General features: G+C 41.5%; 1 protein-coding gene across 13 annotated transcripts in view; it reads right to left on the reverse strand.

Annotated features, from left to right (window-relative positions):
• LARP4 (La ribonucleoprotein 4) overlaps positions 1–17,266 on the reverse strand; it is an 86,203-nt gene that overhangs the window by 32,535 nt on the left and 36,402 nt on the right. For all 13 annotated transcript variants that reach the window (XM_033222112.1, XM_033222106.1, XM_033222114.1 and 10 more), the window contains 4 exons: positions 14,701–14,837; positions 12,293–12,396; positions 9,002–9,112; positions 8,222–8,275 (listed from right to left, as the gene is read on the reverse strand). In XM_033222112.1, the coding sequence (XP_033078003.1) occupies positions 8,222–8,275; positions 9,002–9,112; positions 12,293–12,396; positions 14,701–14,837 (406 nt within the window). The remainder of the gene's footprint in view (positions 1–8,221; positions 8,276–9,001; positions 9,113–12,292; positions 12,397–14,700; positions 14,838–17,266) is intronic.

A 17,266-nucleotide genomic window follows, 5' to 3' on the forward strand; every position in this document is an offset into this window, starting at 1 on the left:
CCTGTTGCCCCAAAAATCAAACCCAGTTCTGATCATGCCTCTTGCTACCAAAATGCATGAAATATAGGAGACAGATCACTATCTATTTACTTTCCATGATAGCCATGTCTTTAAAAAACAGAAAAAGAAAAAAAGATCTAGCTACCAGTTTGCATGAAAAACAGGAGAGGGGAGAGAGAATCATGTTAAACTGCATTCAAGAATAAAGGCAGCAAAATGTATATTCCAAGAAACTCTGCAAGACAGATAATGAATATCTTACCCATAAACTTCCAAAAGAAAAAAATACAAAGTTATAGGGAAAAATTACAGATTTTTTTAATTTTACTTTTTTTTTTTGAGCCAGTCTCACTCTGCCACCGAAGATGGTGTGCAGTGGTGTGATCTTGGCTCACTGAAACCTCCTTCTCCAAGGATCAAGTGATTCTCGGGCCTCAGACTCCTGAGTAGCTAGGACTACAGGCCTAAGTCACAAAGCCTGGCTAAATATTTTTGTATTTTCAGTAGAGACGGGGTTTCACCATGTTGGCCGTGCTGGTCTGGAACTCCTGGCCTCATGTGATCTGCCTGCATCATCCCAGCCAAAGTGCTGGAATTACAGGCATGAGCCACAGTGCCCGGCCCAGATTTTTAAAGAGGAAAAAAGAGAAAGAAAGAAGGGGAATCAGGAAAATATGAAAAGTGACTAGGTATTTGATGATGTTCAAGATATTGTTCATTTTTTAAAGTCTAATGATGATATTGTCACCAGGTATTAAGAAAGAATCCCAGCCGGGTGCAGTGGCTTACGCCTGTAATCCTAGCACTTTGGGAGGCCGAGGCAGGCAGATCTCCTGAGGTTAGGAGTTTGAGACCAGCTGGCCAACATGGTGAAACCCCGTCTCTACTAAAAATTCAAAAATTAGCCAGGCGTGGTGGTGGATGCCTGTAATCCCAACTACTCAGGAGGCTGAAGCAGGAGAATTGCTTGAACCCAGGGGGACAGAGGTTGCACTGAGCTGAGACCACACCACTTCACTCCAGCCTGGGCGAAAGAGCAAGACTCTGTCTCAAAAAAAGGGAAAGAATCCCTCTTGTTAGAGATATAAATTTTAATTTATTTATGGATGAAATCTGAAATTAAGGTTGAAATTTGCTTCAAGATGACTGGGGTTGTGGAGAAATGAGTGGGAATATAGAGGAAATAAGAATGGCCATTTTCCACTAACTGTTAAAATTGGGTAACATCTATAGAGTTTCAGTCTTTTTTTTTTTTTGAGATGGAGTCTTGCTCTGTGGCCCAGGCTGGAGTGCAGTGGCCGGATCTCAGCTCACTGCAAGCTCCGCCTCCCAGGTTCCCGCCATTCTCCTGCCTCAGCCTCCCGAGTAGCTGGGACTAAAGGCGCCCGCCACCTCGCCCGGCTAGTTTTTTGTAGTTTTTAGTAGAGACGGGGTTTCACCGTGTTAGCCAGGATGGTCTCTATCTCCTGACCTCGTGATCCACCCGTCTCGGCCTCCCAAAGTGCTGGGATTACAGGCGTGAGCCACCGCGCCCGGCTCAGTCTTTTTTTTTTTTTTTGAGATGGAGTCTCGCTCTGTCACCCAGGCTGGAGTGTTGTGGCCGGATCTCAGCTCACTGCAAGCTCCGCCTCCTGGGTTCCCGCCATTCTCCTGCCTCAGCCTCCCGAGTAGCTGGGACTACAGGCGCCGCCACGTCGCCCGGCTAGTTTTTTGTAGTTTTTAGTAGAGACGGGGTTTCACCGTGTTAGCCAGGATGGTCTCGATCTCCTGACCTCGTGATCCGCCCGTCTCAGCCTCCCAAAGTGCTGGAATTACAGGCTTGAGCCACCGCGCCCGGCCCGGCTCAGTCTTATAAGAAGAGTTCTGGAGATAGATGGCAGTGATGGCTGCAAATCATTGTGAATGTATTTAATAGCACTAAACTGTACACTCAAAAACGGTTAAGATGTGGGGAAAAAGAAAAGAAAACAAACAAAAATAAGAACAGTTAAGATAGTAAATTTTATTTGTATTTTGCCGAAATTTAAAAACTGGAGGCTGGGGCCGGGCATGGTGGCTCACGCCTGTAATCTCAGCATTTTGGGAGGCCAAGGCAGGTGGATCATGAGGTCAAGAATTCAAGACCAATCTGTCCAAGATGGTGAAACCCCATCTCTACTAAAAATACAAAAATTAGCCGGGTATGGTGGCAGGTGCCTGTAATCCCAGCTACTAGGGAGGCTGAGGCAGAGAACTGCTTGACCCTAGGAGGCAGAGGTTGTAGTGCACTGAGATTGTGCCACTGCACTCTAGACGGGGCGACAGAGCAGCACTCCGTCTCAAAAAAAAAAAAAAAGGAAGAAAAGGGTGCGGGGGTGCAGAGCTGGGCGCAGTAGCTCACGCCTGTAATCACAACACCTTGGGGAAGCCAACGTGGGAAATCACTTGAGTCAGACGTTTGAGACTAGCCGGGGAAGATAGTAAGACCCTGTCTCCACAAAAACAAACAAACAAACAATAATCAGCTACTCTGAAGGCAGAAGGATCCCTTGAGCCCAAGGTGGCAGTGTGCTATGATCACGCACACTGTACTCCAGCCTGTGCAACAAAGTGAGACCCTGTCTCTTTACAAAATAAAATAAAATAAATAAAATTGGGAGAAAAAATTGGATAATGGGTAAACAGTAACTAATTATACCATTTTATCTTCATATGCTTCAAATTCCTATATTAAGATTAAAAAGGACAAAAATGCTTTAATACTTGGTAAATTTATAAAGCAGACCATTTTATGCATTGCTTGTGGCTGCTTTTACCCTACAAGTTGCTGCAACAGGAATTACATGCCCATCAACATCTATAATAGTCACTGTTTGGCTCTTTAAAGAAAATGTTTGCTGACCCTTAATAAAACCACAGGCTGAGTATGCCTTACCCAAAATGCTTGGTACTAGCTTTTTTTTTTTGTATTTAGGAATATTCGCATTGTATTTTCCAGTTGAGCACCCCAAACCCGAAAATCCAAAAGGCTCTATGAGCATTTCCATTGAGCAGCATGTTAGTACTCAAAACCTTTTTGATTTTGGAGCAATTCAAATTTAGGGTTTGGGATGCTAAAGCTATATAATATGAAGATGTAGGAAGATGAGATTAGAAACCACAGGCACACCAAGTTACTGGGAATATCAAATGAAATAACACATGTGAAAGCATAAAATTACCACTTCAATGAATGTATGAAAGATACAGACCGGGCGCGGTGGCTCAAGCCTGTAATCCCAGCACTTTGGGAGGCCGAGACGGGTGGATCACAAGGTCAGGAGATCGAGACCATCCTGGCTAACACGGTGAAACCCCGTCTCTACTAAAAAATACAAAAAACTAGCCGGGCGAGGTGGCGGGCGCCTGTAGTCCCAGCTACTGGGGAGGCAGGAGAATGGCGTGAACCCAGGAGGCGGAGCTTGCAGGGAGCTGAGATCCGGCCACTGCATTCCAGCCTGGGCGACAGAGCGAGACTCCGTCTCAAAAAAAAAAAAAAAAGAAAGATACATTCTACGATTCTGACAATCATAGGCCAGGAACCCTCCTCCACTCCTAAAATTGCAACCAGTCAAACAATAAGAAATCAATTATAGCCAATCTTGACAAACTGACTTTAACAAGACCTAAATAATAACTATAGCTATTGCTTTTACCTAAGTAATGTCATACATTATAGTACACTTTAATGTTAAAAGGTCCCCTAAGGAACTAAAATCAAGTAAACAGCATTATTTTAAAAATATACTCCACTAGACCGGGTGTGGTGGCTCACGCCTCCAATCCCAGTACTTTGGGGAGGCCGAGGCGGGCGGATCACAAGGTCAGCAGTTCAAGACCAGCCTGGCCAACATAGTGAAACCCCGTCTCTACTAAAAATACAAAAATTAGCCGAGCTGAGGCAGGAGAATCGCTTGAAACCCAGGAGGCAGAGGTTGTGGTGAGCCGAGAGCACGCCACTGCACTCCAGCCTGGACAACAGAGCGAGACTCTGTCTAAACACACACACACACACACACACACACACACACACACAGTCCACTAGTCAAGAAAACAGCAATTGGCCGAGCGCAGTGCCTCATGCCTGTAATCCCAGCACTTTGGGAGGCCGAGGGTGGATCATGAAGTCAGGAGATCGAGACCATCCTGGCTAACATGGTGAACCCTCGTGTCTACTAAAAAATAAAAAAAAAAACTTAGCCGAGCATGATGGCGGGCACCTGTAGTCCCAGCTACTCAGGAGGCTGAGGCAGGAGAATGGCGTGAACATGGGAGGTGGAGCTTGCAGTGAGACGAGTTCGTGCCACTGCACTCCAGCCTGGGTGACAGAGCCAGACTCCGTCTCAAAAAAAAAAAAAGAAAACAACAATGAAAGAAATATTTCAGGGCACAGAACTGCAAGTGAAAAAGAATCAAAAAATGGGAGTGAAAATAAGGACTCCAAGATGACCCAGATGTTAAACTGCAGACAAAGATTTTAATACAGCTCTTACAAATACATGTATTCATGGAAAACATTTATGTTTCTAATAAATTGAAATTAAGGGGAAATCACAACAGAGAGAGAAGAAATGTTTTTTAAAATGGAAACTCTAGAATACAGCATCTAAAATATTCACTGGACAGTCCTATCACACTGGGGACAGCAAAAGAAAAGTTCAGTGAACTTCAAGATGAACCGAAATCCACAGAAATTATCCTATCCGGAGAACAACAGCAACAAAAATAGGTTGAAGAAAAATGAACAGAATCTCAGTGACATCAATCAGTCCAACATACGAAATTGGAATATCAAAAAAAGAAAGGAGAAGAGAGGGCAGAAAAAATTTTTGGCAAGCATCTGGAAATTCCCCAAATGCAGCGAAGAATATCAACATACAGAGCCAAGAAGTTTAGTATTTCCCATGTATGATAAGTAAAACCATACTAGACACACCATAGCCAACCTACTGGAAACCAAAAATAAAACATCTTGACAGCAGGCAAAGAAAAAGGGCACATATATAGGAGAACAACCATATGAATGATGGTGAACATCTCATCAGAAACAAGAGTCCAGAACGTATCTTAAAAGAATGGAAAATAATTTTAGCTGTCATCCCTGCGTTCTGTATCCATGGAAAATACCCATCACAAATGCCGGGCAGAGTGGCTCATGTCTGTAGTCCCAACACTTTGAGAGGCCTTAGTGGGGGGATCGCTTGCCCTCAGGAGTTAAGAGACCAACCTGGATGACACAGCAAAACTCCTTCTCTACCGAAAAATAGAAAAATTAGCTGGGCGTGGTGGCATGCACCTATAGTTGCAGCTAATTGGGGCAGGGGGTGGGCGCTGAGGCGGAGGAGGCTGCAGTGAATTGAGACTGTACCACTGCACTCCAGCCTCGGTGATACAGCAAGACCTTGTCTCAAACAAACAAACAAACAAAAAAGAGTGTGAAATATCAGACATTTTTAGTTAAGTAAAAACTAAGAGAATTCTTTGCTGGTTGGAAGTGTAACAAACACTAATGGAAGTTCCTTAGGCTGAAGGGAACCGATACCAGTTATTGTCAGGCATAGAAATCACAATTGAAACAGAATTAATCACTGCCTCTTAATGAAATCATCAATAAATTAGGAAACAGGTGGATAAATATTATCCACTTAAGGCCCCTTTCCTGCAACGTAATCACTTCTAAGTTACAGAACTTTAGAAATGAAGAGCATGGACACTACAAAGAAACAAACCAGAACCTTACAGGTTGGCCTGACATACTTAAGATACAACAGCTGGTGGCAGAAAGCACCACCAGGATTGGAGTATAGCATTCCTTGCTTCCGCACCTGTCTTTCCAGGTGTTAGGTCATTTGATTTTAATAAATGGTATAAAAGTTAATGTGAATTTTCTTGCAACTTATGTTGCTATGGGATGGCACATCAAAAGAAGCATAAAGAAAAACTAAAATGGCAGAGAAAAACATTACTTAAAATAAAATATTTGTGTTTTTCTACTATACCTGAGACCCCCAGCACAAGCAACAGAAATAAGAAATGGAAGGTATAAGGAATAATCAAAATAGTGATTACCTGCAGACATTAAAACATTAAAAAAGGCCGGGTGCGGTGGCTCAAGCCTATAATCCCAGCACTTTGGGAGGCTGAGACGGGCGGATCGCGAGGTCAGGAGATCGAGACCATCCTGGCTAACACGGTGAAACCCCGTCTCTACTAAGAAATACAAAAAACTAGCCGGGCGAGGTGGCGGGCGCCTGTGGTCCCAGCTGCTCGGGAGGCTGAGGCAGGAGAATGGCGTAAACCCGGGAGGTGGAGCTTGCAGTGAGCTGAGATCTGGCCACTGCACTCCAGCCTGGGCGACAGAGCGGGACTCCGTCTCAAAAAAAAAAAAAAAAAATTTAAAACTTAGCCAGGTATGATGGTGTGCACCTGTGGTCCCAGCTACTTGGGAGGCTGAGGTGGGATGATCACTTGAGCCTGAGAGGTTGAGGCAGCAGTGAGCTGTGATCATATGCCACTGCACTTGAGCCTAGGTGACAGAAAGAAAGAAACCCCAGTCTCAAAAACAAAACAAAACAGCCATATTGGTTCAGGGAAGCAGAACTCAAAGAAAACAGAGAATCTGAAACAAATCTCATAGCTGTGGCATTACACACAAGTTGCAGAAGACTAGAAATGACAAAAAATTAAGTGTTGAGATAAATGTCTGCCCATATATGGGAAAAAGATAGAACTAGATTCCTATCTTATCTTATACTATATTCCAGATATACCAAAGACCCACTTCTGAAATACTTTAAAACTTTAAAGCTATTAAGAAGACTCGGGAGAGTATCTTTATAAAACCTCAAAGCAGGGAAAGATAAAAGGGAGAAGAACATCATAGACAGAGGAAGTAGAATGACAACTAGAAAATAGCCTCATCTGTAATATGGAAGCTAATAATCCCACCTATTTCACAGCAATAATGAGATTTAAATATAGTAAGTTCTTAGAACCTCTTAATAAATCTAAGTCATTGTTATCCTAGTTCTTTCACTTACTAGTTACGTGAAACTGGGAAGGTTACCCTCATGTCTTATTATCCTCACTAGTAAACTGAAAAAAACATTAGGTTTTCTTCATTAGGTTCTTGTAAGGATTAAATGAATCAATACATGTAAAGTGCTTAAAACAGAAAGTGGCACACAGTAAGAGTTCAACACAGAGGAATTAGTAAGAATAATGTATTACATTTACAAATAAGAATAACTACAGCACACAGGGAATGAGGATCAAGTCAAACTAAGTGTATGTTACTGGATTACAGTTTAAAACACTAGCTCTGGTAGCAACGTGAAGAACAGATTGTTAAGGGGGGGAAAAGTTGTTAACACAGCAGTTAAGAGGCTACTCCAAGTGTTCAAGCCTAAACAATGGGAGATTTTTGGAAAGTATTTACACAGGACCTGAGAACAGACCAGACATGTAAAGACAGTGATCAAGTGTCATCAATGACAATGCCTAGGTTCCCAAATGGTTGTATGTTAACGTAGTGATGCAGTTAATTGAGATAAGGTTGAAAGTACTGTGAATATTTTTCATCTCTGTTACTAAAAATTATTCCTATTGCTCATTTTGAGATCTGGAATTATCTCATATGTTGTAAATCAGCATCTAATTAAAATTCACGCCACTTGAAGTTACCCCTTTGTAAAGAATTGCTGTAGACAAAGTATTTTTAAGACTTATCATTTTCTGAAGTAGCACATAATACAAGCCAGAAATTTGTTTTTGTTGTTGCTGCTGTTGTTTTTGAGACAAGGTCTTGCTGTGTCGCCGAGGCCAGACTGCAGTGGTGCAATCTCTGCTCACTGCAACCTATGCCTCCCGGGTTGAAGCAATTCTCCTGCCTCAGCCTCTCAAGTAGCTGGAATTACAGGCGTGTGCCACCACACCCGGCTATTTTTTTCTATTTTTAGTAGAGACAAGGTTTCATCATACTGGCAAGGCTGGTCTCAAACTCCTGGCATCAAGCAATCTGCCTGCCTTGGACTGACAAAGTGCTGGGATTACAGGCGTGAGCCACCAGGCTCAGCCCAAGTCAGATACTTTTTAAAAGTCACTATGGGTTTTTATAAAACATTATCTGTCTGTATTTTTAAAATTCTCACACAGAGAAACCAAAATCTGTTCTGGTTTCACACTGATCTCCTCTATTTCTTACCATAATTGGCTTGCCCTGAAATGTTTTAACTTCTTCTCTTAAGTATTTAAAAGCCTGTTAACAAAGCACAAGAAAACTTTAATTAGCATTCAAACATTTCAGTAAAGTCATCTTTATTATGTTGAGAGTGTAGTATTAAACTATAAAAACAAAATTATGTAGGCGATTCCACTGTGCAAGTGGACAGGGAATGAAAAAGTAAAAATATAAGGCCTTCTCAACCACAGTTCATATTTATTGTAGAAAAGCCACCATGGATTACTGCAGAAAAAATGCCTTAAAATTGAAAACAGACCCAAAATATCCCCAGAAACCAATTTAAAAATGATCAGACAACTTTCTACTAAATTGTTTTAAAAAACAAAAATCTGTGATTTTTAAACACTCTTATCATAGATATATTTGTGTTTTAAAGGATTATTTCTCTTTAAGACATGTTAACAAGAATAAAATCATCAAGTCAAAATTCCAAGAATTTTATTTATTGCAGACCTATTATGTACTAAAAATACCACTAGGTATATAGTTCTCAATCCCTATGTTAATTTTAAAACTGTTATGTTAATATTCTTATCGACCAGAAAACTTCCTAAATCAAAACTGAAAAACTTTAGGAAGATGCTCAAAAAGGACATCAATTGAGCAAAAGCAAAAAGGTGATCAAGGTACTCACTAATCTTGATAAACATCAGTGTAAACACACATTTTCTCAATTAAAATATACCACTATTTATTTTGCCACTAGGATGGACCTGTATCAGAAAACTGTTTTCTTCTTACCTGTTGTGCATCTGTGTCTGACTGGAAAGTGATATACCAGTTGCTATTGTGTGCAAATTCACAGCTTATCACTTTGGGGCAGTTTTCACTTTTGAACAAAGCTTTCACTTCCTAAAAAGAAAATTAGTTAACTCTAAAAAATACATCAATGAATGGCATTTTTTGCTTATTTGTTTACTAGTAATGTTAAGCATATCTTCACGTTTTTGGTCCTTTCTATCACTTCACTTGTTAACTTTTGCCCATTTTTCTACTGAGGATAGGCTGTGTTCCAAAACAAATAGAGTTAATAGGAGATATATTTGAGTCTGGTCTCAAACTCCTGGATGCAAGCGATCCTTCCGCCTGAGCACCCCAAAGTGGTGAGATCATAGGCACGAGCCACTTCACTTGGCCAGGAGATGTATTTTGTACATGATTTTAGGATGATTTATTTTACGATCAGCAAAGCATAAGTATTTCACTTCCACTGGCAAGCTAAATGTTCCTTATAGTGAAATCTCCCCTGTCCTTTTCCTGTCTGGCCTGACACAGGACAAGTGATATCCTTCATTAACATTTTCTAGGCCGGGCGCGGTGGCTCAAGCCTGTAATCCCAGCACTTTGGGAGGCCGAGACGAGCGGATCACGAGGTCAGGAGATCGAGACCATCCTGGCTAACATGGTGAAACCCCGTCTCTACTAAAAATACAAAAAACTAGCCGGGGGAGGTGGCAGGCGCCTGTAGTCCCAGCTACTTGGGAGGCTGAGGCAGGAGAATGGCGTGAACCCGGGAGGCGGAGCTTGCAGTGAGCCGAGAGTGCGCCACTGCACTCCAGTCTGGGCGACAGAGCGAGACTCCGCCTCAAAAAAAAAAAAAAAAAAACATTTTCTAGGCAATAAAAATTTTCATGCATTCTCATTTAATCCAGATGCTTTGCTTACAACATACATGTGAGTTAATGTGCAAACATATCTTCTTTTTTCCATAATTAGTAAACAAACTGACAGCTACATGGATTCAGAAAAAGGGTGACTACAAAACTTAAAATGGTAAAACTGTTAATGGATTGAAAGAAGATTAAAAAAAAAAAGTTAAGTGAACATTAAGTATACTTAAGAAGTAACAGGCCAGACGCGATGGCTCAGGCCTGTAATCCCAGCACTTTGGGAGGCTGAGGTGGGCGGATCACAAGGTCAGGAGATCGAGACCATCCTGGCTAAGACGGTGAAACCCCATCTCCACTAAAAATACAAAAACTTAGCCAGGCGTGGTGGCAGGCGCCTGTAGTCCCAGCTACTTGGGAGGCTGAGACAGGAGAATGGTGTGAACCCGGGAGGCAGAGCTTGCAGTGAGCCAAGATCACTCCACTGCACTCCAGCCTGGGCAACAGAGCTAGACTCCATCTATATTTACAAAAAAAAAAAAAAAAAAAAAAAAAGTAACAGAAGGAAAGAAAATATCTACTGAAATAGCAAAGGTCAAATGTAGCCCGAGAGCTCAGTGGCTCACTTCTATAATCTCAGCACTTTGGGAGACCGAGGCAGGAGAATTGCTTGAGTTCAGGACAAGCCTGGACAACATAGCCAGACACTGTCTTTACCAAAAAAAAAGTGAAAATTGGCTGGGCATGGTGGCTGGCTCCTGTAGTCACAGCTACTTGGGAGGCTGAGGTAGGAGGACTGGTTGAGCCAAGGAGTTTGAGGCTGCAATTAACTATGATCGTACCACTTATACTACACCCTTAGTGACACAGCAAGACCCTGTCACAGAAAACCATTGATTGAGGAAAAACTTCTTTTTTAACATGAAAAGAAAATTTAAAAGCAAAAAACAAAAAACTCAAAAACCCAACAAAACATTTGGTGCCTTGTTTTACTTACTGTTTTTCATGTGTATGAATTCCTTATGTATTCAGAATATGAATTATAATAACTGTAAAAAGGATAATGAAATAGGACACAATGGCTCACAGTTGTAATCCCAACACTTTGGGAGGCCAAGGTGCATAGACTGCTTGAGTCCAGGTGCTTGAGAACAGCCTGGGTAACATGGCAAAACCCTATCTCTACAAAAAAGTACAAAAATTAGCCAGCAATGGTGGCATGCACCAGTAGTCCCAACCACTCAGGAGGCTGAGGTGGGAGGATCGCTTGAGCCCATGAGGTCAAGGCTACAGTAAGCTGTGACTGTGCCACTGCACTTCACCCTGGGTGACAGACTGAAACCCTGTCTCAAAAAATAAAATAAAAAAAATTCTATTCTAAATAGCTAATCAATTACAATGTCAGTTACTAACTAATCCTCATCTTCTTTAATGTATATCACCTTATCATGGCAACTTAACATGAAGCTCTGTGACACAGTGATTATGAAACATGGACTTTAGAATCAGAGAGATTATGTTCAAACCCAAACTCCTGTCATTTAAGAGCCCTTATGTCCTTGAGCAAACTATGTAACCATCCTAACTATCAGTTACTTCATCAGTAAAACAGATAATAAAACTTTTGGCTTTAAATAACTGCAAAGTAATAACTGGTAGAATCTAACTGTCAAATTGATTACAATATTTCATTCAAATATTATTTTATTCTGGTATGTGTACCATACCATCTTTATGACTGCAACTTTGCTTTATATAACATTTTGCTGAACAATAGGGTTAGTCCTGCTGCCTTAATTCCCCCCCCCTTTTTTTTTTGAGACAGAGTCTCGTTCTGTAGCCCAGGCTGGAGTGCAGTGGCGTGATCTCAGCTCACTACAAGCTCCCAGGTTCACACCATTCTCCAGCCTCGGCCTCCCAAGTAGCTAGGACTACTAATTTTTTAAATTAGCCCAGCTAATTTTTTGATTTTTAGTAGAGACGGGGTTTCACCATGTTAGCCAGGATGGTCTCGATCTCCCAACCTCGTGATCCACCCGCCTCAGCCTCCCAAAGTGCTGGGATTACAGGTGTGAGCCACTGCACCCGGCCTTGCCTCCTGAATCCTTAATCAAAGTCTAGTTATTCATTCTTACAGATGAATTCTCAAGTTCCCAAAATAGCCTATTTAGAATGTTTCACTGCAATACTTTGTCTACCCTTCTAAGAAAACAGAATTATATCTTTTCCTTCCCCTATACCATCCTAGTACTTCAGAATTAATGAAACAAATTAATATTTAACCTTTTCACAGTAACTGATGAAGGCACTCGCTTACGCTTTGCTTGTACCTCTTTCAATTTCTTTTCTTTGCCACGGAAAGCAGAAGAAACCTCTTTCAATTTAAACAGAGAACATTTAGCGTTAACAATTATTAATAATTTACCTCTATTGGTGTTGTTTCAGGAATCTCTCTAAGAATTACAATACAACGCTTATGACTTGGTCTCACTTTCTCACCCTTCTCATCAACTTGCACCATGGGAGAAGCTGAAATTTAAAAGAAAGGGTATTATTCAAAAGTGATAAATAATGATATTACTAATGCCATTAAAAAACTATTCATTTTAATTTCCAGCTGAGTAAATTTGCAGACGCTGGGTTAATATCCTAAAGAAACTAAGTTGTAGAATCAAAGATTATAGGTATGACAATTTTTTTGGAGATTTATATGTAAAGACCACTGTCAAATCTCATTCACTGAAAAAAATATTCAGAGTACTTACTCTAACTTTGGCACCGCCTTCAGAAAGCATACAACATATATCTAGTAAGGCAAATTTCTTGTATATAATAACCAAATTCTTCATTGAGGAGATAACAAATGGATGTTAACAGAAATTAGTGTACTTTCATTGGCAAAGCACTATGCTGAGGAATGTAATGAAATCTCATATGTGAAGAAATTCTTCCTAAGATTAAAGTTCAAGAAGCCCTTAAACCAAGAACTATATGCAAATTATAAGCTATGCAGGATTTCAACTTACTTATCTTGCATACTACTACTAGAGTCCCAAAAGCCATCTTTTAAACGCTGATTAGAAGGAAATATTATACTAAATATAGTAGCAAGTAGCCAAAACTTTTATTTCTAGTCCCTTCATGGAGTTAATATACCAGATCTCCATAAGCAGGCAAGTAGACAGAATAAAACAAGCAGTTAAGGGTGATGGCATGCCAAGTTCCAACCTAAAGAGGTGGGAGATTCTGCCTCTCTTTGCCAACTTTTAATGTAGACAAGACTGGGTCATTTTAAGAAACGATGTACCTACAAACCAATGAGAGATTCCATAAATGTTTGTAATCCTCTGGAATGTTCCATAAATGTTTGTAATCCTCTGGAAATGGAAATCTATTCGAATATGTCTATTATCAGACTTGCTATATTTAACTTTTAAACATTTTCAACACATCTCTCATAAAAGTGAAGATCTGCCTTATTCAGTCAAATAGTTAACAAAACCCACTCTTAAGAGGTTACCAAATACTGAACCAAGAAATACATACAAGACACAAAATCCAGCAAAAATTCTTAAAGCTTCAATCAAGAAATAAAAATTCATTACCAAATTTCAGAGCAGTATTTGTCAAACTGCCCATAGCAACTCATTAGTAGGTTGTAAAATTAGAACAAGTTTGTTACAAATATTTCAGTCGGGTGGAGGTACACAGTGTGTACTGAACTGTGATGAAAAATGTACTTCTTATTTGGGTTCAAAAACTTGAGAGAGATGTTTTAAAGGTTGTGTGATAATGATACATATTTACCTAACACTCCAGAAAAATGAGACTTAATTGCTTATACTTCTTAAGTCGGCATGATGTTAAACAACCAAGTTGAAGAATTGTTACAGAAGCTGTATATAGGCTGGGCGTGGTGGCTCACGCCTGTAATCCCAACATTTTGGGAGGCTGAGCGGGGTATATATGTATGTATATACATACATACATACACACACACACACACACACACACACACACACACACGCACACCCCAGTCGGTAAAACTGAGGTGGGGTGGTGGCTTATAGACACACCAGTCAGTAAAAACAAAGATAAGGCTTGGGAGGCCAAGGTGGGAGGACTGACTCAGCCAATGAACTTAAGACCAGCCTAGTCGGCCGGGCGCCGTGGCTCAAGCCTGTAATCCCAGCACTTTGGGAGGCCGAGACGGGCGGATCACGAGGTCAGGAGATCGAGACCATCCTGGCTAACATGGTGAAACCCCGTCTCTACTAAAAAATACAAAAAACTAGCTGGGCGAGGTGGCGGGCGCCTGTAGTCCCAGCTACTCGGGAGACTGAGGCAGGAGAATGGCGTGAACGCGGGAGGCGGAGCTTGCAGTGAGCTGAGATCCGGCCACTGCACTCCCGCCCGGGCCACAGAGCAAGACTCCGTCTCAAAAAAAAAAAAAAAAAAAAAGACCAGCCTGGGGAACATACCAAGACCCCACCTCTATAAAAAAATTTAATGATTAGCCGGATGTGGTGGCGTGTGCCTGGGGTCCCAGTAACTTGGAGGGCTAAGAGGTAGAACAATGGCTTGAGCCCAGGAGTTTGAAGTTGCAGTGAGCTGCGATTTGCAACACCACACTCCCGCTTGAGTGACAAAGTGAGACCCTGTCCTTCACCACTACCCCTGAAAACAAAAAACAAAGAGAGATAATTTGGAACAAAACAACAAAATAAGGTGGTGGTGGGGGCAGTAAAAAATAATTCTCTATATGATCAGAAGTCAAAATAACATTTAACGTTTAAAATTAAAAAAAAAAAGCTAAAAGGTATTTTTACATACATCTTAACACTTCAAGAATTAGATCAGGGTCTGTAGTCAACTTTTTTATTTCTTCCATGTTGGCAACTGTCCAAATTGGGATGAACTGATCACTATCCATTTGAGATATCAAGTAAAGATCCTTTGACAAATTTTCTCTGAAAAGAATAAACAAAATAGTCCTATAAAACAAGCAATTATTAAAAAGCACCTAACGAGAAGAGGTATCTTACTCATTTTCTCTACTTTTTAAATGCATGGAAATAAGATTATTTTATCAGAAATAACACTAAACTTTTCAATGAACTCTAAAAAGTTGTTAAAAGTTCAATTCAAAAGATATTAATGTAATAAATATACACATTAGTTAATATAACTTTTACAGTATCTCAATTCCCAAACATATCCAGCACAATATTGGACAATTATACTGATATATAAAGAGGTTTAATATTACAAATAGCATTTTAACAAAACATTACATATAGCAGAGTTCCATCTTATAAATACTTCAGTGATATTAGAATATGCATGATAAAAACTGTAGCTGAACTGTGAATTGACTCAAGAAGGATTTTCCTTTTTCTTTCTTTTTTTTTTTTTTCTGAGACACAGTCTCACTCTGTCGCCCAGGCTGGAGTGCGGTGGTGCGATCTCCACTCACTGCAAGCTCCGCCTCCTGGGTTCATGCCATTCTCCTGCCTCAGCCTCCCGAGTAGCTGGGACTAAAGGCGCCCGTCATCTTGCCTGGTTAATTTTTTGTATTTTTAGTAGAGACAGGGTTTCACTGTGTTAGCCGGGATGGTCTCGATCTCCTGACCTCGTGATCCGTCTGCCTCAGCCTCCCAAAGTGCTGGGATTACAGGCAAGAGCCACCGCGCCCGGCCGGATTTTCCATTTCTTTTTTTTTTTTTTGAGACGGAGTCTTGCTCTGCCGCCCAGGCTGGAGTGCAGTGGCCGGATCTCAGCTCAATGCAAGCTCCGCCTCCCGGGTTCACGCCATTCTCCTGCCTCAGCCTCCCGAGTAGCTGGGACTACAGGCGCCCGCCACCTCGCCCGGCTAGTTTTTTGAATTTTTTAGTAGAGACGGGGTTTCACCGTGTTAGCCAGGATGGTCTCGATCTCCTGACCTCGTGATCCGCCCATCTCGGCCTCCCAAAGTGCTGGGATTACAGGCTTGAGCCACCGCGCCCGGCCCGGATTTTCCATTTCTTAATGTGTGCATTTTGTTGTTGTTGTTGTTGTTGAAGCGGAGTTTTGTTCCTGTTGCCCAGGCTGGAGTGCAATGGCGCGATCTCGGCACGCTGCAATCTCTGCCTCCTGGGGTCAAGCGATTTTCCCGCCTCGGCCTTGCAAATAGCTGGGATTACAAGAATAAACCACCATGCCCAGCTAATTTTTTGTATTTAGTAGAGACAGTGTTTCCCATGTTGGCCAGGCTGGTCTCAAACTCCTAATCTCAGGTGATCCACCCGCCTCGGCCTCCCGAAGTGCTGGGATTACAGGCGTGAGCCACTGCACTCTGGCCAAAATATATATTTTAAATTATGCAAGTCAAACACGCTTATATAAATGCACACCTTGGCTGGGCGTGGTGGCTCGTGCCTGTAATCCTAGCACTTTGGGATGCTGAGGCGGGTGGATGATTAGAGGTCAAGAGCTCAAGACCAACCTGGCCAACACGGTGAAACTCCGTCTCCACTAAAAATACAAAAAATTAGCTGCGCTTGGTGGTGGGTGCTACTCGGAGGGCTGGGACAGAAGAATCACTTGAACCTGGGAGGCAGAGGTTGCAGTGAGCCGAGATCGCACCACTGCACTTCAGTCGGGTCAACAAGAGTGAAACTCCATCTCAAAACTATAAACAAACATAAATGAAAAAGATGCAAACACTTGCATCTTACACATAAAATCTTGTTTAATAAACTTAGGTAAAATCAAATTCACACTTTGCTATTCACATCAAATATTCTTTGAAGCAGTCTGGCTATAAATAGTTGGAAGTTTTTGCTTATAAGCCCTCTTCTCAAAAAGTACTGTACTGATCACCCTATTTAAAACTGCAACCACCCCAGCATTCCTGATTCCTCTCCTTGCATTCAATTTTCTTCCCATAGCACTTATCTCCTAACATACTTCTGAGTTGCTTATTTGTTTATTTTGTGTTCTTGCAGTCAGAATATAGGTTCCGTGAAGGATCTTTGTTGTTCAATCAATAATGTATTTCAACTGCCTAGTGCCTGGCAAGGAGCAGGCTCAAAGGCGCTTACATTCAAATTCTATTAAAATAAAGGCCAGGGGCGGTGGCTCACGCCTGTAAACTTAGCACTTTGGGAGGCCAAGGTGGGTGGATCACCTGATATCAGTTTGAGACTAGCCTGGCCAACATGATAAAACCCCATTTTGTATTTAATAAAATACAAAACGTAGCCAGGTATGGTGGTGCGTGCCTGTATTCCCAGATATTTGGGAGGCTGAGACAGAAAAATCGCTTGAACCCGGGAGGTAGAGGTTGCAGTGAGCTGAGATCATGCCACTGCACTCCAGCCTGGGCGACAGAGTGAGACTCCATCTCCAAAAAAAAAAA

This window comes from Trachypithecus francoisi, unplaced genomic scaffold (assembly GCF_009764315.1).
Source record: "Trachypithecus francoisi isolate TF-2019V2 unplaced genomic scaffold, Tfra_2.0 Lachesis_group11, whole genome shotgun sequence".
Lineage (NCBI taxonomy): Eukaryota > Metazoa > Chordata > Mammalia > Primates > Cercopithecidae > Trachypithecus > Trachypithecus francoisi.